This window comes from Pollicipes pollicipes, unplaced genomic scaffold (genome assembly GCF_011947565.3).
Source record: "Pollicipes pollicipes isolate AB1234 unplaced genomic scaffold, Ppol_2.1 Scaffold_3447;HRSCAF=4054_pilon_pilon_pilon, whole genome shotgun sequence".
Lineage (NCBI taxonomy): Eukaryota > Metazoa > Arthropoda > Thecostraca > Pollicipedomorpha > Pollicipedidae > Pollicipes > Pollicipes pollicipes.
Window position 1 is genome coordinate 15,064,900 of NW_023596297.1, and position 21,861 is coordinate 15,086,760.

At 57.4% G+C, this 21,861-nt stretch overlaps 1 protein-coding gene across 1 annotated transcript; it reads left to right on the forward strand.

Moving 5' to 3' along the window:
* The first annotated feature begins 2,777 nt into the window (after positions 1-2,777).
* LOC119092180 (synapsin-1) lies at positions 2,778-13,872 on the forward strand. Its single transcript, XM_037215158.1, has 5 exons — positions 2,778-2,950; positions 8,338-8,467; positions 12,233-12,425; positions 13,260-13,413; positions 13,771-13,872. The coding sequence occupies exons 2-5, from the start codon at positions 8,344-8,346 to the stop codon at positions 13,870-13,872; spliced, it is 573 nt and encodes a 190-aa protein (XP_037071053.1). The 5' UTR covers positions 2,778-2,950; positions 8,338-8,343.
* Positions 13,873-21,861: the final 7,989 nt, after the last annotated feature.

Genomic DNA, 21,861 nt, shown 5'->3' on the forward strand with positions numbered 1-21,861 from the left:
CTCCCAGACGACGAGACCGTGGCCTTACCCGCTGCTGCCATGAAACATGCTTCGGTACCCACACGCGGCTCTGTGACTCTGCCTGGACCGTGACCGGGACCGGGGTGGGACATCCGCCGGGACCCGCGCGTCGGGTGATGGCGCGTGTCCGTCCGCCAGGTGTCCACGGCGCCGGCGTACGTGCCGCGCACGGTGCACCAGCTGGGCTTCCTCACGGACAAGAAGACGGGCGTGCTGGCGTCCCAGGCGCTGCCCAAGATCGTGGCGTTGCCCAACGCCGACATGCCGCAGTCGGAGATCTGGGAGATGGTCGGCTACGACGCCGACGCCATCGCCCACAAGGCCATCTCGACGGCCAGCTGCAACATGCGCAGCGCCCCCGGACGTGCCTCCCGACCGTCGCTCGTCGACTCGCGGCTGTCTCGGGGTGTCTCGAGAACGGGCGACCGTCCCTCCGTGCCCCGGGTGAGCGAATGAAGCGTGGGCGGCAGCTGCCGTGCTGCGAGCGCGCGCTGAGAGGGGCGTCGGTCCATGCGTGTGGGCGAGCGTGTTTGTCTTTGGTGCTTTGCGGGACAGCATGTGCGGCTGTCGGTGTGGGGCGATGGAAGAGTTTAAGCTTGGTCGTAGATCGGGTTTGTGATCTTGTCGAGTCTGTTACCTTAAGTAGTGCATTTCTGCGTGGTTGCGTATAGCTCTCAGATGCCTAAGTGTTGACACTGTGCTGTAGCTGTTGTAACAAAACGCCACTGTACGACTGCTTACGAGTTGAAACAGCTAGAGAATATCCTTGCAAATGGTGGTTACGATCATAGATCTTTAAAAAAAAAATGCGTTGAACCACGAGCTATAAGATTTATGCGAGCAAAATGCTGATAACACCACGGCATTTATGGTGTATGCGACGCATTGACCTCTATAGAATGCAGTTGTACATTCGCGCACACGACTCAGGCATTAACGGGGCAGGTGAAATATTGGCAGACACTAGGTAGAGCGAACACATTTGATCCAGTCATAACTTCCGAAGCAGCTTTCAGTAGCTCCACTGGGTGTCCAATCATTGGTCAGAAACATCCAGGAGTCGGTGTTACCGCATCATCCAAATATGGCAGTTCAGTAGACATTGTTCTGTTGTTTCGTTACCAACGTGTGCAACTAGATGATTTAGATGCACCGGCTGCGTGCGCCCGCGTACCCGTGTGTGAGCCGTGACCACCGCTGTACATAACAACTGCTGTGTATTCGTTGATTCGTGTTGTGAAAGTTCGCGGCAATAAACGCTGCGAGCCTACCCCTTTCGCGGTCTGCGGGTGCCGTGGTTTCGGTGGCGGCGGAGCTGTTCGACCGCGGCTCTCTCGATGTGGGTCGCGGCAGCGCGGGACACCGCAACTGAGATTTCGCGCCACAACACGCCGGCAAATGGCGCGCCGCGCCGATGGCCCCAGCACATTACCGCTGTCCCTGATGCCGCCTGCAGCTCGCAGCCTCGTTCCCAGCGCTCCCGCGGTACCCAGTCGCTCCACCGAACATCGAGATAGCGAGCAAGGGGCCGACACACGACGATTAATTTCAGTGGCGTAGACGGGTTTTGCCTGGGAGGTGGCCGAAGTGTTCACAGGTGGTGCTTTTCCTCAACGCAAAGGAATCTAAGAAACTATGTTTTTTTTTAAGTTGAAGATCGCCTGGCTTGAGGTTTAGCTTTGAAGTGTTAGTGGTCATGTGTTACGTTTAAAAAGTCTGGAGGGCGTCTTAAAGTAACAAAACGCACTGGAACGTTTGGCCTCAAGGGCTACGTCACCTCCAGGTGGCGGGAATAGCCCCAGAAGCTCCCTCTAGCCACAATGGTGCCTAATTTAAGCTGTTCATTTCCGTAGATCAGCATCTAATAAATGCACGCCCCAGTAACTGGACCTGATACCAAGTATTGCGTTCACTTACTGTGCACATTCTGAAGCCGCATACATACGTTCGGCTACAGCAGTTCTGACAAAATCAGTCAGAAGCTCTGATTCGTGGAGCTGCAGCGCTGATCTGTCTGCTCCGAAGTCGTCTAACGGTGCCGGTGAACTGGAGGTGGCGCACCGATCCGTAATGGCGTACTTCCGTCCATCTGCTCAGTGAGGCGGTCACGCGGGGAGGCCAAGTGACCAGCAGTGGGCTCGTGAGTCACGGCCGCCGCGTGCGCCACTTATTGCCGCGCAGTCGGCCGCGCACGACCAGTGGGGTGCCGCTGGACCACCAACCTCCTTGGAGGGTCAGAAATACCACTCATGGTGACGCTGATGTAGGAGGTAATGGTGGAGGAGTGCGAACCATTGCTTTACCGAACGACCAGGTGACGAGCAGCCTCACGAGGCCGCCACCCTTCCTCCATTCTGTTCAGCAACATTCCGAGGTTTGATAGAAGCGCGGAGAAGCTGTTTTCGCCCGGCGCGCCGCCGCTATCTGTTCTCCGAAGTCGGCACCTGCCGCCCGTCCCGCCCTCGGGCGACGCTTCGGGCCTGACGGCGCCCTCATCCGCCCGCGCCCATCCCCGCCCGCCGGGCGGCGAGCACGGGCCGTCTGGAATCCGCCGCGCGCCGGCCGCGGAGCGCCCGCGCCGCGCCGACTGCGCGCGTATGTCTGTCTGCCGCCGCTGCGGAGCGCGTGTTGTTGAACCCGGCCGGCGGCGCGGCGCCGTCAGACGCGTCCGCCGGCGGCGCGTCAGACGGCGCCGAGAAGCGCGACCGGACCGCCGCCGCTGCGCCGTCGCTGCCGCTCGGCCGGGAGCGCCATTCCACGGCGCGGCAGACGTGGCAGACGGGGCCGCGACGCGACGCGATTTACGACGCCCCGCGAGCCGCGACAGGGACCATCGCGGCCGACCGGTGAACGAGTGGGTCTGGGCCGAGCCGTCGACACCCGCCGTCACGTGACGCCGACCTTCGACCGCAGCCACTTCAGCTGACAGGTAGGACGACCCTCCGTTTAAAGGTCACCGCGCATATTTTTTGTACCGCGTTTTTTTCTTGGCCCATTGAGAGCTCTGCCTCCCTGTTGGTCGGAGCTTTCGCTTACCTGGGTCTCAGAGTGTGCGACCGGCCCTTCCCGGCAACTAGGAGGGGGGGGGGGGGGTCATTAGACCCAGACGCGGACCGTTTGTGGAATATTAATGCGTGTCCGCCTCACACACCCTGAGCAAGCTGAACACGCCGGGATCCTCTCGGAGGAGCAGCGACGCGAACACTGGGAGGCTCAGCGCCGAACGAGTCGTACCGACACCCAGTAATGGATACATGCCGACGCCTGATACCGTTACCCGAGATGGGAGGCGTGCGTCGCGATGCGTGAGCGTGCCTTCCGAGCAAAATAACAAACGGTACTCACGAGGCCCACTTTGCACATTATGCCTTGAAAGCGAGGAAGCTGGAGTGTGCCAGCGGTGACGCACCTCTTCAGCTTCCGTGCTCTTCGTTATCTATTTATACCTCCGCACATGGAGATGCAAACATTTATGAATGTGAAAGACACGGACATGGAAAGTCAGCATTTAAGCTGCATTTGCATGTAGAAATACTTCTGTGAAGCCTGCGGACCTATCGCGCATCGCGATGGATCGAGATCCGGTGATGCAGATTCATGAGTCGTACTATCGAGATCTGCGTCTGTTACGGTATCTCGGGTGCTGTGTCTGTCAGGGTATTGTTACCCGCGTGTGTGTGAGGCCATCAGAGGCTCGACACATTGAGTCATACAACGATACTTTGAGATACGAAACAGGGTCCCTGGAGACTCTGGACGTTCTATATATAATAACAGGGACGTTTACATAGATGGCATGTCCAAACATATTCTGGTGCGCAAAGATATATCACGAAAGGCTTATGCATAGCGATGTATCCGTGGAGGCTTGAACGCCTGCACATGTTCATATCCCTGAAGACTTTAACGCATTCATATATATCCAGGAGACTTCGACGCAGACGAGAATATCCGCAGGTTTTAACGTACTCAGATACCGACGGATAGTTCGACGTAAATAAGATGCACACCTGGATTTTTTGCATCTGAAGATATTTTCTCAACACTGTGATCGGTTTAAGACTGGCGACTTCAACGCATTCACATCGCACGTGCATCACTTGAAACTTCTATGCATCCATACAGATAACAGACTTCGACACATGCAGATATGGCGGAGACCAATATATCAACAGGCTCACACCCACGTCTTTCCTAAGCAATGAGAGCGGCCTCGAGGTGGTCTCGGTAGGAACCTAAATTTTATGGAGGCATTCAGTGGGAGTCATCATGGGGCTCTTCGAGGAGGCCGCGGCGACAGGTGCGCGTGATGTCTCACTTATCTTTTCTTGGGGCAACCTGGTGATTCCGTCTCCCTTAGCTGTGAGGTGAACGTCTCTACATGTGTCTTGTGGGCTTTTCAGGCATTCTTTGCCCATTGACGTTTCGTTGTGTTGCTGTGAGCAGTGTGAAATGAGGCGCCCCTGGATGTTTTTATGTGAAACCTTTCATTGAGGGAGAGCCAACATTTCTCAAGGCTATTTCTGCAACGTGGAAGTGGTGTTATATATATATATATATATATATATATATATATATATATATATATACGTGGAAGTCGTGTCGCATGCGGCTTAATCCCTGCTCGCACCGACATATTGACATACACCCCTGCAGGACATGACGCATGAAGAGAATGCATGTCATCCGAGGGTGTGGACGTCAGTGGACGTCCCACGCACCTGGATTCCTGATAATTAACGCACTGACGTGTCCAGCGCAGGCACACCCAGTACTCCCCATCCCGATAATTTATGCACATCTAGCAACTCTCCTTGCCTCCGGTTTTGGATGCAGTGGAACCAAATTCATCGTGCTCGAAATTCACCACACTTGTACTCGAAAGCCTGGTTTTTAATCCCCCCCCCCCCCCCCGACTTTTAACGTATGCTTGCCGCCCAGTGCTCGCGAATCCCAAAAGTGTGACTCACAACGGAGAGTTGGAGGCTGGTCGCTTGACGGCGCCGCAGCTCACGGGCTCGTGAAGCGACCCGCGCCGGGGGCGTTTGGTCCGGGCACTCCTTCCACCGGGGCCGGAAATCGGGCCGCGTGGCGGAACCGATCGGGGCGGTGCGACGGCGAGTGCTTCGACCCGCCGGGAACCGGTGCGCGTCCGACGCCAGTCGCCGCCGCCGCCGCCAGCTCCAGTGTAGGGTGTCGTCCCTCCCGGTGGAGCGAGACCGGTCCCGGCCCGGGCCGACTCGGGTGCGGCTGGCTCGTCAGCAACACGGATGACGATCATTGTTTATAAAAGTTACGTTGGGTTTTAACGGGGTTGTATGCGGTTTGCATGCAAATTAGTTAGTTCCAGAAACAAGTGAATCAAGGCATTAGAAGTTCGGCGGTAGCAGCATTTTCCTGACGACGGCTTCATCTCACGAAGGAACATTCTAAAATACGCAGTGATGCCGCCATATACTTTCTGCAGAATCAGCTGATGTAGTGCTGTCCGTCTGTAAGATCTCTACGCAAAGACACTCATTCAAAGTACCCCACGGCTCCAATAGTATTGTCATTGGAGCTCTACGACCCACTCAGCTGCTGAGGCTATATGACGTCACCTGCCTCTCACCTCTCACCATGGTAAGAGTCAGACACCACCGGAAATTAAGCCCCGTACCTCAGATTTCCCGGACGCACAGTTTGACCACTGCATAACAGTTTCCCCGCATCTAGCATTTAAAAGTAGTGTTTTACTATGCATTACTAAGATATTTTGCATAACATTAGATCTTTGAGCATTTACAGGTGGTTTGATCTGAGATTTACGATGAGTTCAGTGGTTTGTGCTGCGGTATTGGACATAAGCCTTAATGAGGTGTTTATTTTCTTCGACTGCTATTGAAGACTGCCTGCGCTCCGACATCAGGGTAGCGGATTTCATCGCAGTGACGTAGCTTTAGTAGCGCTCTGACTTATCTTCAGCTGAAATAAATGCATGCGACCGCAATTCATTTCAAAGGGAAACCCGTCCAATGCTTTTAAAACGTTTGGTTTCTGGATTGACGCCATTAATCGTGAGCTTGGTGGCAACCAAACTCATCCTCCTGAGAACCCAAGCCGCGTTCTTTTCATCGGCGATCCGTTAAGCGAGTAATTTAGTTCCGTTACAAAGATATCTACCTGAGATGTTAGCACAAGAATTCCGAATTTAATTTTGATTTCATAAAATACGTAATTTCTACTGCTTACGATACATAGCAATAACGTCCCAATAACACAGTTCATGACGTCAGCCCTCCTGTCGTGGACCTGCCCGCAACACTTTCGTTTGCCAAACTCAAACGGTTAGCTCAAGATTCACCGATCACCACTTCCAAACGTGTTCGCACCCCGGTGGCCATCCCGAAGGTCAGGGGGGGGAGGGCCGTGCCGACTGTACATAAGCCCGTCTCTGACCACCGATGTTCCCCCGGCGCCGGCCGGACATGAGCCCGTCTCTGACCTCTGACCACCGAGCTTCCCCCGGCGCCGGCCGGACATGAGCCCGTCTCTGACCTCTGGCCACCGATCTTCCCCGGCGCCGGTCGGACATGAGCCCGTCTCTGACCTCTGACCACCGATCTTCCCCCGGCGCCGGTTGGACATGAGCCCGTCTCTGACCACCGATCATCCCCCAGCGCCGGCCGGACATGAGCCCGTTTCTGACCTCTGACCACCGATCTTCCCCCGGCGCCGGCCGGACATGAGCCCGTCTCTGACCTCTGACCGCCGATCTTCCCCCGGGGCCGGCCGGACGTGAGTCTGTCTCTGACCTCTGACCACCGATCGTCCCGGCCACCTGTGTGCCGGCTCCGTAGCAACGCCCGGCTGCGTGCGGCCGGTCGGCGGCCTCTGGACCCAGCTGTCAAGCACCGCCGGCCGCCCCGGGCTCGCCCGCCGTCGAGCCCGCCGCCCGATGAGCTAATTGATTGGATGGCATTGGACGCAGATAGGTCGATCGGGTGGAACAGACCGCTCCAGTCGCTGGCAAACCGCGCGGAACTAATGAGCAAGCTAGTAACTTCACCGTTATGGCCAGCGATCCGTCTAATTTCACGCACGTTACCTCGCCTGTGTTGAAGTGAATTCGGCTCAGTCGTAACCCTTAACGTCGATGGCGGGCGGCTTGTCAGCTGTATGGTGTACTTCAACGTGCCATTCACCAGCTGTTGGGAGGTGTCCGACTGCCCGCGCCGGCCGACTCAGCGACCGGGTAGCAAGCTGCGACAAACGGTCTGGACTTCACGCTGCGTGAGCAGGCCTTGCTGGACGCTGGCGGCGGGCACGCGGGACGGCGGCACTGCTCCACTTCCGGCCGGGGGGGAAGGGGGAGGGGGGGGAGTCCACGCTGGAGAAGGCCGAGATGGGACTGACGTGGAACGCGGGCCATGCCTGGAACGATGTGGATTGGGGCATGGCCGACGCGCAGGTGGACTGGGGCAGAGCTTGGACTGGGGTGGACCAAAGCTGGGATTTAGGTAGACTGGAGGCAGAGCTGGAACTGAGGCGGACTGGGGCAGACCGTCATGTCATGTCATTGGGGCTTTACGACGCACTCAGCTGCTGAGGCTATATGGCGTCGCCTGCCTCTCACCCTGGCAGGAAGGGCGGGGTGAGCGGGTAATCGAACCCCGTACCTCTGGTTTCCCAGACTGGGACAGAGCTGGAACTGAGGTGGACTGGGGCAGAGCTGGGACTGAGGTGGGCCGAGGGCATGACCCGAACCGCGGTGTACTGAGGGTATGGTAGGACTGAGATGGACCGGGGGCAGAGCTGAGGCTGAGGTGGACCGGCAGTAGAGCTGAGACTGAGGGAGTGACTGGAACTGAAGCGGAGTGCGGGGCAGATTAGCAGGCTAATTTGACGACGGTGGCGGGAGCCAGATCGCAGTACGTCGTGCGGTCTCTGGTGATGCTGGAAACAACGCTCAGTTCTCCAAAATGATGTGTTATATTGTGCCGCGAGGAGTCGTAGAACTAAGGTGACTGAAGCTAAGAGAAAGCTTGGAGGCGGGCTTTACGTAGCTTGAGATGATGTCTTCAACCTCGACGAAGTATGATATCGACACGAGTATGTGACATGCGCTTGTGAATCTACAACTACGTGGGCAAGATGCGTGTGGTATGAGCTTGGGGTTAACGTTAATTGCACAATCTTGCATACTTCTCTGCAGCCGTCTATCCTTAGGTATATGGAGACGTCACGCTGGCCACGGTCAGATCACGTCACACGACCAGCCCGCGAGGGCTACAGGATGAGGTCATGACGTCACTGACGGCCTCTGTGTCCCCAGAGGCGGTCATGTCGAACTACCGAGGAGGCCGTCGCTCCCAGGCCACCTCGGAGGAGGCGAGAACCCCCATCGCCTGGCAGCACCGCGACCTCAACTACCAGCAGCAGGGCTATAGCGACCGCTACCGCACAGGTCAGGACGCACGCTTCGGGCAGCGGCCACGCCCGTGTGGGCTGGTGGACGGTCAGGTCAGGGGCATCAGAAAATCATTAATCAGTTGGAAGAGCATGAGTCGGTGCGTGCTTGGTGTGCAAAATGTCCCACAGCAGTTAGCTTGGACATTTGTTGGTGGCATACAGTCGTAATCTCAAGGTGTGCACTGTTTCCTGTCTATGATAGCACTATTTCAACGGGCTGAATCCTTTCTAACCTCAATTCATTCGCATTGACAATAAGTTTACCGTTAGCTAAGTCAGAGAGCCCACGCCGCATTGTTTAACGCTTCGGTGCACCTTTGCCACGCGGACATGCCAACATTTAGGACAACAAACGGTGACTGTTCGCCGACAAACATCAAACAACGCCCTACACGAGAGTGCATTCACAGCCACCCATCTTCGACGACATTTCCCCGCACCGCAGCACCGCATCGCCAAATTTCGCCGACCAACTCGGCAAGCTCCGATGAGAGCCTCCTCCCAGCAGTCGCAGCCACGCCTCGCATAACGACGGCCGTAACGGCCCGGTCCGGCCAGCCTCGACCGCCAATTTCACGGGCGGCGCGCGTCCACACCGGCGGCCTGGTTCGCCAGCGGGGCGCGCCGCCGCCGGGGCCGCCGCGATCGCCGCCCGCGGCTGACCTCGGCCGAGGTCGCCGCCGCTGGCCTCGCGCGCCGCAGACAAGCGGCCGGCTGGCCGGCCGGCGTGCGCCGCTGCTCCCGAGTCGGCGCCGGCCGCGTCACGTTCGGAGCACTCGGCGGCACGCCGGCCGGCCGTTGAGAGTTGCAATGTAGCTCGTGCTCCATGTCGCATTGTGTTTCAGGCCCACGTGCCGTGCACTCGTGGCATGAGCCCGGAAATGATAGAGGGGGGGGGGGGGGGGACGGTCTAGTGGTTAGTACCATCGGCCATCGTGTAGTTCCAGTCTCCATTGCGCCATGGCTCCCGCTCGCTGTACGACCATCGTAGTTGCTGGCGCTCAACAAAAGGATTCATGTCGGGAAGTCGTGCTCCTTTTTCGAAAAGACGAAAGTATAGAAAGGCTCAGCGTGGTTGAGCGCTGGGAGGTGCCGGGCGCACATAGGCCAGTTTCTCCCGAAAGGATGTAAGGATCCATTCTGACACCTCGTGACATTCACACTAAAATAGGAAGTTGTGCTTTCTTTATATCTACAATTCAATGTTTGTGAATCCCTGCTGCGCCTGATGTATTGCATCCATTCTATCGCATAATTTCGTTCAAAGATGCGACCAATGTTTTTTTATAAAATGTAACGAGCACGACGCAATCAACAGCGATCATTTGGGGATTGGCTATCGTATAACCGTGTCGTCAATGTGGCATGGGGTTGTTGCAGAAGAAATAACCCCTTTTTCACAATTATACCAATGTGTCTCTGTATTGCAGCCTTAACGGTCCTTGGAGACATCGCCATTCAGGTTTCTAACCTGGCAGACCCCTGCTGATATAGTCGACACGATCTTTGTGTACCTTAGCGTCCGTCAGGCTGTTTGGAAATATCTGAGCAACATGCAGTAAGAGGGTCATTTGCCCAGCCGACCTTCCAACCATTCGGGGAACCGAAAGATCGGGCAAAAATGAACGGTCCACGTTCCGATCACCTCTGTGGTTGTTGACATTCTCCGAAGCTGTCGGTGACCTTGGAGCAGGAACTGAGGGTCGTAAACATGCTACCTTGACATTTTCCACACCCCGAGGCTGTTTTCAGCCCATGTAGAAGGCCCTTCTGTTGTCGGGATTTTTATATAAATGGTCAACAATTCGCCTTAATGGACCTCGGAACATTAAAAGTTTCTGAAATTCATTAATAACGTCGACATTTCTTTAATTCCCACGGAGGTTCCGCGCTGTGCTGGAAAATTCCTGGACCACCTGAGGGCTCTTCGGCGCCTCATTGGTCCATAACTCATGCTTGGGACGCCTGACGACGTTAGGCGTCCCAAAACTATTTCGTGCATCCTTGCGGTCAGCTTCACACTTTGGTGTTTTGGTCTGTCTTCAGCTTCACACTTATGCCCATGACATTCTAGCGTCATACGGTGGCATACATCATCATAAATCAGTTATATAATAACATAGCATATGTGAAATGGAGTATGCAAAAACGTCTACCCGGGTCATATCCAAATATAGAGTTGGGTCTACAGGAACAGCTATACTGGCTCTTTGATTTTAATCTGTTTTCTCGAAATTTAGAGTCTTGAAATTTGAGAACTCTGTGGCAGTCAGCTTTTTGACTCAGTAAGACTGAGCCAACTTATCAACGATTATCATTGCTCCCAAAAAAAACGACAGGACAAGGAGTCGCATGGTAATGGAAAAGTCAACTCAGTCTGAAAGTTTTGAGGTTTGTTCTTGGTTTTCTCTTGACCCGGACTCGCTGGCCTTCCAAATGATCTAACATTCCTCAGTCAATTATGATAAAAGTGGAAAAAGGAAGACACAAAACTTTGAAAGCCAAAATGTGTCCCTAGTCGCAGCTTTGCTGATTTGTCTTTTGATGCTCGCAGGTTTGTCGTGGGCTTAAGTTCTAATACAGTGAATGTTTATTCACTTTAAAGTCCATCTAATAATGCTTTTTGCAAACAGCGTCAGCTTAACTCTCGAGTATTTTTTTCTAATGAACGAAATTGATTGCTACGCATCATGAATTATTTAGTCAACAGCATTTACACGGAAATGAGTAACATGCCACGTTTGGAAGCGGTCGAGCAGACCCGGAGCTGGATTTATAAGTGATGGCGAGCCCACAATTGAGCCCAGGTAGCAGCCACTACGAACACCCTCATTAGCGGCTAAATGGCATCCCAGAATGTCACCAGACTGTAGAACATATGTGTAAAACACCCGTTTCAAAAACCGCTTTAACGCCACTTTATCACCCAACTGACTGGTCGGACCGTCATCTTGGCTGCCCACACGCTGAGAACCTCACCACAAAACAGCAACACGGAGCGGCGGTAGAACTGTCGCCAGACGGAAGTGGACCGCATGCAGGGAACCACACCCAACCAGCCGAGCTGGAGTGCCTGCACTCCTCAGGAAGGGTGCCAACAGGGGCGCCCCAGCACGTACAGGGCTGGACGTGAGTGCCTAGGGACCACTTTTCTGCCCCAGTACCCCGCGGTGTGCGTTCCTCGACTAAATGACGTCACACCGGCCGTCCATTGAGCAGGTTTCCCAGGGGAGTAGATTTATGATGTGGACACCCCGGGAGATCGCTGAGCCGCCATTGGACGCGAAACCGGGGCCGGGCCTTCACCAGGCGACGAGCTTCATTGATGAAGATAGAGAGCGAGTCACAGTGAGGCGCCGGAGCTAGTAAGGGCTGTTCAAACATAAATACTGTTCACAGCTCAAACACCTCCAGATCTCGACACAGGGAACCACTTCGCCGCCAGGGGAGAGGAGGGATACTGGAACTTCCGGCTCCCCCCGGCAGACACTGTTTACGCCATCCAGAAAGGAAGCGTCACCAACGTCGGAGTTGCATGACACGGCCCCTCAGCCGAATATGAATATCAGATTTATTCTGCCATAACTAGAATGCATGCTACAAACTTACAATCGACGCCAAACCGCGTCTGCACTGCCAACGTGTGTAAAATTCGAGCCGTCGCGAGCCCCAGCGCCCGCCCGAGAGCGGCGGGCGCGGAGCGCGCGTCTCACGGCCGCCGTTTCTCCGGCGCGTCATCCCACCGCGTCATCGCCGGCAGACCACATCCGGCGTGGGGCCGGCTCCGTCTCCGACCAGACGTCCAACACGGAGCGATCGTCGCGCACCAAGCGGTCGACGCGCGAAGCTCCGCCGGTGCAGTACCGCGGCCGGCCGCCGCCCGACTCGGAGAGCACGTCCGGCTCGTCGGAGAGCTCACAGGGCACCAAGGTGCCCACCCACGCCGGACCAGGGTGAGCGGGGCGATGAAGGCGACGAGCAGGTGTCACAGCGTCGCGGGGGTCACACGCGTACTGGTCGACTCGAGGGGCATCGCAGTGTAAATGCTGTGCCAGCATCGAGACAGTGCTATGTAACTCATTTGCATCGCATTTTACGTAACGCATTCTACGCCTAGTTGGTTAGGTGATTTAAGACGGCGTATTTCAAGATTGTGAATTGTGGGGTATAGCCTGGCTCGATACGTCTAGGAGGGACAATGGAATCCGAAATTCGTGACACCATCTTTTAATTCCACGGCGCAAACCTCAGACAATGCCAATTCGTGATGCATGCGACATTGACATATTATCTCGTACTAGCGCTGTGCCGTTGTCCCTTTAATCGTGCGCAAACCGTGCTTTAGTATCGGTCCACCCCCCCCCCCCCCAACCCAACCCAACCCAAACCCCCCGAAGCGTTGTAGTGGTGTTGCTCAACCTGCCAGATCCCGTTCCACGGTATGACGCAGCTCCTCGATTAAAACATCGTGCTCTCCTCCAATGTCACGTCATCCACGAGCGACCCTTGGGAAACTCAGTTGGGCATCGCTCCGTCCACAAGACCCCATGCCGTGCCGCAGTGTTGCTAAATCGTGATATCCTGTGTCGTGACTCGTGATTCAGGATAGTTCCGTTCGTGGCAGCTTGTACATCGGCGGAGTGTTGCCCAATCAGTGGTACCCCTGACTCGTTTGTCAGGACCGTATCGTCTGTGGCGGCTTCGTGCCATGATGGAAGTTCGCTCGGTCCGTGAGGTACCGGTGTCGCGGGCCGTCCCGTGCATGACAGTACCACGCCGGGTTGCAGAGGACCCGCCCTGCACCTAGTGCCGGTGTCGGGCGGCGGCCCGCCGACCATCCGCTCGGCGCAGTCCGTGCCGCTGCTGCTGCCGGGCCCGGCCGGCCCGCTCACCTGGGACGGCGAGCCGTGCCCCGTGCACCACCACCCGCCGCCGCCGCTGGCGCTGCCCGGCCCGGGCGGGCCGCTCTCGCTGCCGCCGCCGCCGCACGCCGGCCTGGCGCCCCCGCGCGCCGCCAGCCTCTACGACCTGCGCGTGGGAACGCCGCACTCGCTGTACGGCCCGCCGCCCGACGCGTACCCGCCGGGCGTGATGACCGTCGACCGCAAGGGCGCGCTGCTGGGGCCGCCGCCGCCGCCGGCCTCGTCGCTCGGCCGCGCCCTGCTGCCGCCCGGTCTGCTGCCGCCGCTGATGCGCCCTCGGCCCATTGTGCGAGCCGAGAACGGCGCGCCGCGGGAGCTGCCCGTGCGAGATCCGCGCAAGCCGTCGCTCGTGCCGCCGCCGCCCGAGCAGAAGCAGCCCGTCGGCTGCGGCGGCCTCAAGAAGGTCCTGGTCATCTCGCTGGCCGTCGTCGTGCTCGGCGTGATCCTCGCCGTGGCGTTGATCTTCATCATAAACTGAGCCGGCGGACCGGTGGCGCCACCGGCGGCGGGCCGGTGAACCGCTGGTGGGGCGGTCGCCGGCGGACTGGGACCGGCGCCAGGCGTCTCAGACACGGCCCGGCAGCTCGTGCCCTCCAGCTCCCCTCCCTGTGGCGGACCGCTGGACGCAACCACGGCATCTCAGATATTACGGATATCGACGTCATGGCAGTATCCCTCGATGCTAGCCGTGGGTCGGCGTGGTCATTGTGATGTTCCACTCTCGAGGTCTACGAGTCGACCCAGCTCGTTTTCTCCGCAGCGTCTTCCCGTCGGATAATTTCAGGTCTCATAAAGCCGTCCGTTTATCAGGGGATGACTGCTCCCTATCTCGTGTCTGTCTGGCTGCGCGGTGCCAGTGGTGTTCCTGTTTTGTCCATCGACGTCCCAATGTCTTGTGCGCATTGGTTGCGTGGCAACCCATATAACCCAGTGTCAACCAAGGTCAGCCAAGACTTTGTCGTCAGACGGCGATGTTGGGTCTTGCTCAGTTCGCATTGTACAGGCAAACTGACCTCTGTCTACAGTTATGTATGAACGACATCAAACGACGTAGGATAGGCGCTACGATGTGTATATGAACGGATTGCCAGCGTCTGCGGTACTTCGTAACCGTATGTGGTGGCGCTTGCATTCGGGTGTATTAAAGTTCTAGTGCTCATTTTGTAGCTGGATGAATATGGTCTCCGTTGTTTGTCATTTAGAATACATCGCGAAACCCCGATTGCACGGTTTTCGGGCTGTTCCGTCAAGTCAAGACCATCACGGGCGTTTGCATCGAACCTCAGTGAAGAAGCCGGGCTAATATTCAGAGCATACCAAAACATGGCTGACTCGCAATCACATTCCTCGCAGAAACGTAGTGTAAAGTATCTAAACTGCCTCCTTACTGCCGAGAATTGAGCAGAACAGAACATACCAGGTTTGATCAAATTTCGTGGTACAGATGTTTTGGGTCGCAACCGACTAACGCAAGTTTTTGTGCTTATATCGCTAGTCTTATGCTCTGGTTAGCTAACTGACATGTAACAGCAAGGTTAAAAGGGCATGCCCGGCAAGAAATATTCTGTCGGATGCGTAAAAAGTTCCACTGTGCTCTTATAACTCGCTAGGTGTATTTTGCCCGAAGTTTGCTCTTAACGATGCAGTAGTCCTGCAACTCTGGGGTTTCGGGTAGCACTACGGGCGAGCACGTGTTACTAGTCAGCATAATCCTGACAGTCTTTTGAATCATGGTCATGCCGCTATACCAATTCTCAAAACTGGCACCATTTCGGCCACTACTTATTTGCTAGGGCTGCAAAAATGTTGTTATGGCCGCCATTTTATAGCCTTTTTATGAACGTCAAATCCAAACCTTTTGAATGGATGAATTTATGGTATCAGAGCACACGCTAAGCATTGCTTGTTTCGTAAGCCTACTTTGCGATCACGTAATTCCAGGTCAAGGTCAGAATTTGGCGGAGCCAGTCTTACATGCCGTAATGCTCGGCACGATCCATCCTGCCCTCTGACGTCACCTGAGCTTAAGTGAGTCTCCACCAATGGCTGCAGGCCATATCTGTCAAGGGCAAATAGCGAGCGCCTAAAACGACTCGCACCCATCCCACCTCAGGTAGGTGGATCGGAAGGCAAACAATCTAACTAACTGAGTTATCTATAACATATCGAACATAGTAACCAACCAACGATGCTATCGAAACGGACTAGCATGGCCTAGCATAACGGACAACAATGATATGGAAAATAAAAAGCGTTGGATGTACTTGGTCCCTTTAGGTGAACGGCACAAACTTTTGCTTCGCTTGATAATGATTCGTTGACCTGTCCGATGAAAACGACTTTGTAACACCTTGTGCTGCTTGTCACTTATCTCATAATTGTCCTCGTAATTGCCCAATCCCCCTCAAACTTCACAGGGCATGGCACGCCGTTATAAGGTGCCAGGACTTTTTGAAGCCCACAACAGCCGGTGATCCAAACACCACAAAGGCCGAGGCACATCAGCTGGTTGTGCCACTGGCGACAGATAAGCACATTTTGTGAAATGTGTGGAAAAATTTTGCATTGGTATGGAATACCAGCTCAGTTCTGATGTGCCACGGAATCATCACGCGTATAAAACATGTTGATTACGCCACATTAAAACCAACATAAGTGAAGTACACTATCTTGGCACATATTCTGAACAAATTTCTACAGCAAGCGGTCAAGGGCATTACGTCATCTCATGACATTTTTCAATGTCCAACAAGACACATCCAGAACCGCGACAAGAACGCCCACCGCACGGGAACATCCTCCCCTGCGAGCGGGAGGATCTTCACTGGGAGCCGGAGTGACCTCTCCCGGGAGCTGGAGCATCCGCCCCCAGGAGCCGGGGTATCCTCCCCCAGGAGCGGGAGCATCCTCCCCGGGAGCTGGAGCATCCGCCCCCAGGAGCCGGGGTATCCTCCCCCAGGAGCGGGAGCATCCTCCCCGGGAGCTCGAGCATCCGCCCCCAGGAGCGGGAGCATCCTCTCCCAGGAACCGGAGCATCCTCCCCGGAAACCGTAGGATTCGTCCCCAGAAGCCAGAGCATCCTCCCCGGGAGCCGGAGCACCCTCCCCCGGGAGCCGGAGCAGCCGGTGTGTACCGCATCACAGGTCATCCGGCACCGCCTGGTGCTCCGCCCGACTGACGAGGACGGCTGGGGGCGCCGGCAGCGCGCGGCGCTTGATCACAGGTGGCAGCACCAGCGCGACGAGGCAGGCGGCCGCCGAGCAGCCCGTCATCGCGTACAGCACGGGCTCAAGCGACCCGGTACGACGGCGCACGGCGGCGGCGCCAGGCTGCGCCGCCAGGTTACTCAGGCCGGCCACCAGGTTCGCTAGCGTCAGTGAGGAGGCGAGCCGCTCCACGCCCAGCGTGTCCGCGCACACGACCGGCAGCGCCACGAAGTAGGAGCCGAGCGAGCCGTACATGAGCACGGTGACGGCGAACAGGCCGGCCCAGTCGTGCGCGTGCGGCAGGGCGGCGGCGGCCAGAGCGGCGGCGCCGCACACCAGCGCCATGCTGAACGGGCGCGGCCAGCGCGGTCGGTCCAGCAGCAGGCCGGTGGCCAGCCGGGCGGCGCAGTCGAGTGGCGCCGCCAGCGCCGCCGCTGAGGCCGACTCGGCGCGCGACACGCCCCGGCTGCTGGCAAACGTCGGGACGAGCAGCGTGGCCTGCGGCAGCTGCACGTTGTAGAGCAGCACGCAGGCGGCGATCCAGAGGAAGCGCGGCTCGGCGAACAGTCGCAGGTCGAGGTAGCGCAGCGGCCGCCGCCACCAGCGCTGCCCGCGCCCAACGTCCGCCGCCGCCTCCGCCTCGGCCGGCACGACCAGGCTCAGCTGGCTCAGCATCAGACTGGAGCGGCTGATGGCGGGGCTGAGCAGCGCCGGCGCGGCAGCAGGCGCGCTCAGCAGCGCGGTAGCAGCAGGCGGGCCCAGCGCCAGTCCAGCAGCAGCGGTCGGCGGCGGCCCGCGTGGCGCTGCGCGCAGTACCAGCCGCCGCTGCAGCTCCAGCGGTCGGTACAGCGCCGCCGCGGCGATCATGTTGAGCTGCGCCGCGGCCAGCAGCCGGTACGTCCAGGCGAGCCCGTACTCGGCGAGCAGCGCCTCGACCAGCGGCGGCAGGCAGGCGCCGCCGGCCGCCGCGCCCATCATCACCACGCCGTTCGCCAGGCCGCGGCGCCGTCGAAAGTAGCCGGCCACGGCCAGCAGCGAGGGCGTATTGGTGAGGCCGACGCCGGCGCCAGCCACCAGGCCGTGCGTCAGGCACAACAGCCGCGGCGACGTTGACAGGCTGCTCAGGAGGTAGCCGAGCGCGCACATCGACGCACCGACGGTCGCCACCGGGCGCGACCCGAAGCGCGCGCAAAGAGCGCCGCTCAGCGGCGACACGAGGAACGACACGGCCAGGAAGACGGCGCCCACCTCCATCACGTCCGCCTCAGCCCGGCCGTGCTGCTCGGCCAGCGTGAGGAACATGAGACCCATCGCCTTGTGCAGGCCGCTGAGGAAGGTGAACACGACGACGGCCGCCAGCACCACCACCCAGCTGTACCACGAGTCGAGCACGGGGTCCTCGTCCGCGTCCTCCTCGTCGGCACGCAGCTTGTCGGCCCGCCGGCCGGACGGCATGCACGGCATCGCGCCGACGTCGCGGCTGAGGCCGGCGGCGGCGCTTGTGACGACGACGCCCGCGCGGCGCCCGGCTGCAGCGTCGCCCGGGTCCGGGCGGGCTCACACGCGCGCGTCGACGCGCGGTGGCGGGCGCGGGGACGGCGCGAGTGCGGGGACGGCGTAGGCCGGGGCGGCGTGGGCCGGGGCGACGCTCGTGGTCTAGCACCCGTGACGCGGCGTCAGCTCCCCGCTCCCCGCCCGCCGGTCACTGCGGCGCCGTCTGCGACGCTCCCGCAGCCGCGGCCCGACGCTGACTGGGCGGGCCAGCGCCGGCGACGCCCGCCGCGCTCCGACCGGCACGCGCAGCTCCGAGTGACCGCGAACGGTGGCGACCGGAGACCGGCGGCGCCCGCGGCTCGAACTCGATGACCGTCCTCCCGAATGGCATGCCAGACACGCGAGATCTGTCGACCAGCGCCGAAACGGGACCCGGTCGCCGCAGCAATGTCCCGTAACTGTGCTTGTGGCGTGCACGCGGCGGTAAGTGCGCGCAAACAGGAAGTGCGGTTACGGTAAATTCGAAATATGCGTCTCATCGTCATCACGTCCATAGCAGGACTCCGGTCCCGACGTAAGTCATGCATGCCACAAACCTGATCACAAAGCGGTACGTTAAAGCTTGCGGTACGATGTGTCATGCGGTGGGTCATGCCCATGTTTGTAACAACCGCTAAATAACGTAACATGCCCTGATGGTCTAACACAGCCAAGCGCATGGGCATTCTCAGAGCGGCTCTGTCAAGTCTGACAATGACTGCACATGCTCGCTCTATACCCATGATCAGATTAGCGGATGATTAGCGGATAATTCGTCATCATTACGGAGATCCGTCGGACGGAAAAACTCAATATTTGTCAGCTCAGACAGACTGTTTTTCCCGAGCATGGCGTAGTGCAGTTGATCTTGCGACCTGCCTGCCGATCTGCCTTGCTGTACATGCAGGCTTAGTCTTCCATGTAAATTTGGTGCGCATCAACGCAAACCAGGCTGTCATGAACACCACACATTCGTAGACTTAAACCAAACCCGTACGCCACAAGGTATCGTATTACTTACAGGCCCATACGGTACTAACATCTTCAAAATGCAATAAAATGCGTGCCACACCGCATAGAAACTATGACATACGCTACAAAATGCTCAGCATTTGCCCAGAAGCCACCTAACGTACGGGTTTCTCAAGTAAGAATGTTTGCTAGGTGGAATGTGTTTCAATATCAGACATAACCGCAGTATTGACGAGACGCCCAGGCCTGACAGGCGTCGGCCGCAAGACAAATCAAAACAATTACAAGTACGGTGGAATAAAACTGGAAGAAACACTAGACTTAACAAGGGGATAGAAAAACTACGCACCTGAGTAAGTTTAGACTTGGGAGACAAGGCCGCTTGCTCGTGACGCTTTATGTCACACCTAGTGTCTCCATGTCCGCTTAAATCTTTTTAACTATCCAGGCATACAAGAAAGTTGCAATGGATCAACCACCGGTAATCGTCTACAAGTATAACAAAATAACTCGCGTGCTAGAAACCAAAACATTTGACCAGCTTCAGGCTTCTTTTAGAGAAGACAAGGGCGTTCTGGGCATTCTTTTACTGAAGACTCAAAGAATGTTCTGTGTGGCTGGACGGGAACAGACGGCAAAGCACTTCGATTGCCGCCCAGCAGTACAAAGCATTCAACAGAAGCGTGGCATCAGCGGACGCGCGAAGGACGTACTTTTTACCCGGATATACAGCTGGCGTATTTGCGCACGAGTTCGACGCGTGGTAAGAAAAAAAAAACGCCCGCGGTAACAGGTCATACCGTCAATTGTTCGGATGCATGCGGCGAGATATGGCGCGTTTCACCCTTCCCACAGCCCGTCCAGCCTCATCGACTTCTGACCTGGCTCACCAGGTCCATGCAAGCCAGGCCTCTCCCAGCGTCACCCTCGCGAGGCGGATGCCCGTGGCCCTGAACCCCTGAACCAAGCCGTGTGCCGTGTTTAGCCGAGCTCCGAACCCATCCGTGCGGAGTGTTTGGAGCGCTTGCACGTGCCGGCATTTGTGCCGTTTCATGCGAACTAGGACGTGCCGTCTTTGCCATCGCCTGCGGCCAAGCCCCGATAAATGACGTCATCGCTTGGGACAGGGCAACAACAACCGAGACCGCAGTCCGACAAAGCACATCCCGAGCCATCACATCCATCGCCACAAACCCATCTGCCGTCAGCTGTGTCATGACCATCACTGGAGTCGGCATTGCGGGCGACGGGCCAAGCTCACCGCGACAATGTGACCTGAGCTGCGACGCCGCCCGCCAAATCATTTCCCTGCGAAATGAGCGATTGTTTAACATGCGGCCGTCTTGCCAGCTGGCAGGCCGGTCGCACCCCGTGCCACGGGAAGCGAGGTTTCTGGGTAGGGTCGGACCCCAAAGTGGCCGCCAAACAACCGGCACGAGTTCGCGGTAGCGGTGTCCTGGGTTGACGCAATAACAAGCCCGATGCTTCCGCGGCACGTGACATGTGTGTGTCCAGTATGCACGGATGTCTGTGTAGTGGATAAGCCTTTGGTGCGAGTAAATCGTATCCCTCGCACCGTCGCAAAACGAATGAAATTTGTCCAGGAGCTCGCCCAGGGTATCTCCTGGCGGGTCGAGTTGGCACAGTTTGATCGCGTGCTTCGCTCGACCACAAAGCTTGACCCCGACCCATGCCTGGAACGGTTACGATCGATCGAGGCTCAGCCGAATCCTCTCCCCAGCCCAGGCGATTCCCGCGGCCCGGCATGGTTCCCGGGAGCCCGGCCGACCGGAGCTCAGTCAGGAGACCCCTCCCGCCCTTCCCGTGCGTGGTGCGGGGCGCGAGATTCAAATGACCTGCGCCGTGGTCAACGGCTCAGCAGTCGCCCACATCTCTGTTGCCGCTCGGCGGAACCGAAGAGGCCATCTGGACAGCTTCTGGCCATCAGCGCAGTGAGGTCGACAGTGACCGGCTGCCGTTAAAGCTGCCCATTTCGTGCCCGGCGAGTGCTTGTCGCAGACGCCGCGCCGTTGAAGTACGAACGCTGTATGCTGGTAACACCGTCGTTCGTGAGCATACGCGGCTCCCGCACGCACGCGTTATGTAACGACGACGAGGCCGGCGCACAAGTGCTCTGAGTTCAGGACTTGGGTGAGTGATCCCCGTAAAAGCGTCGACTGGTAACTGCCGGAAACACGCCGGCGAGGTCCCTACAAAGGCCTGGAGAGCACATTCACCGACGCTTGGGAGGGTGTGTGAATGAGTGCGTAGTAGGAATGGCCATCGCATGCACTTAAGGCATCGGAGAACGCGTTGCGCAACGGGGCTAAAGCGGACGTGCCAGCACTCACGACGAAAACCTTGACATGGCTATTCAGACATGGCAGATCATGAACTCTATCTCAGCTTCATCTTGCAGAGACGATCAATTGTGAGGCATGATGTTTTTATCGCATCATGCTCTCGCAATGGCGGCTGGGTGAATCATCTCAAGATGTCGACTTGCGCGTCTTTTTACGTCTGGCCCACCTGATTTTAGCATGCAAGTTGGCTGGATACACAACGTAAGCCTAGGCGCCCACGTCTAGTCATGTCTCACAGGCGGCCATTCATGCAGGTCACTATGCCATCAGGCTATCATTAATGCAAATTCCAAGCGCTTTGTACCACTAGCCACAAAATTATTCCGACTAAAAAGTTCCTCAACACTTCTACAGCAGGTGAAAATTGTGACTGTGGAAGGCATGTTTTCAGAC

What these genes read in the sequence shown, in the direction of transcription:
- LOC119092180 (XM_037215158.1), top strand. Translation starts at nt 8,344, where the DNA reads ATGTCGAACTACCGAGGAGGCCGTCGCTCCCAGGCCACCTCGGAGGAG. An exon ending in TAGCGACCGCTACCGCACAG is followed by an intron (nt 8,468 to 12,232) that starts GTCAGGACGCAC and finishes CATCGCCGGCAG; the next exon opens with ACCACATCCGGCGTGGGGCC. An exon ending in ACCACCCGCCGCCGCCGCTG is followed by an intron (nt 13,414 to 13,770) that starts GCGCTGCCCGGC and finishes GAGCAGAAGCAG; the next exon opens with CCCGTCGGCTGCGGCGGCCT.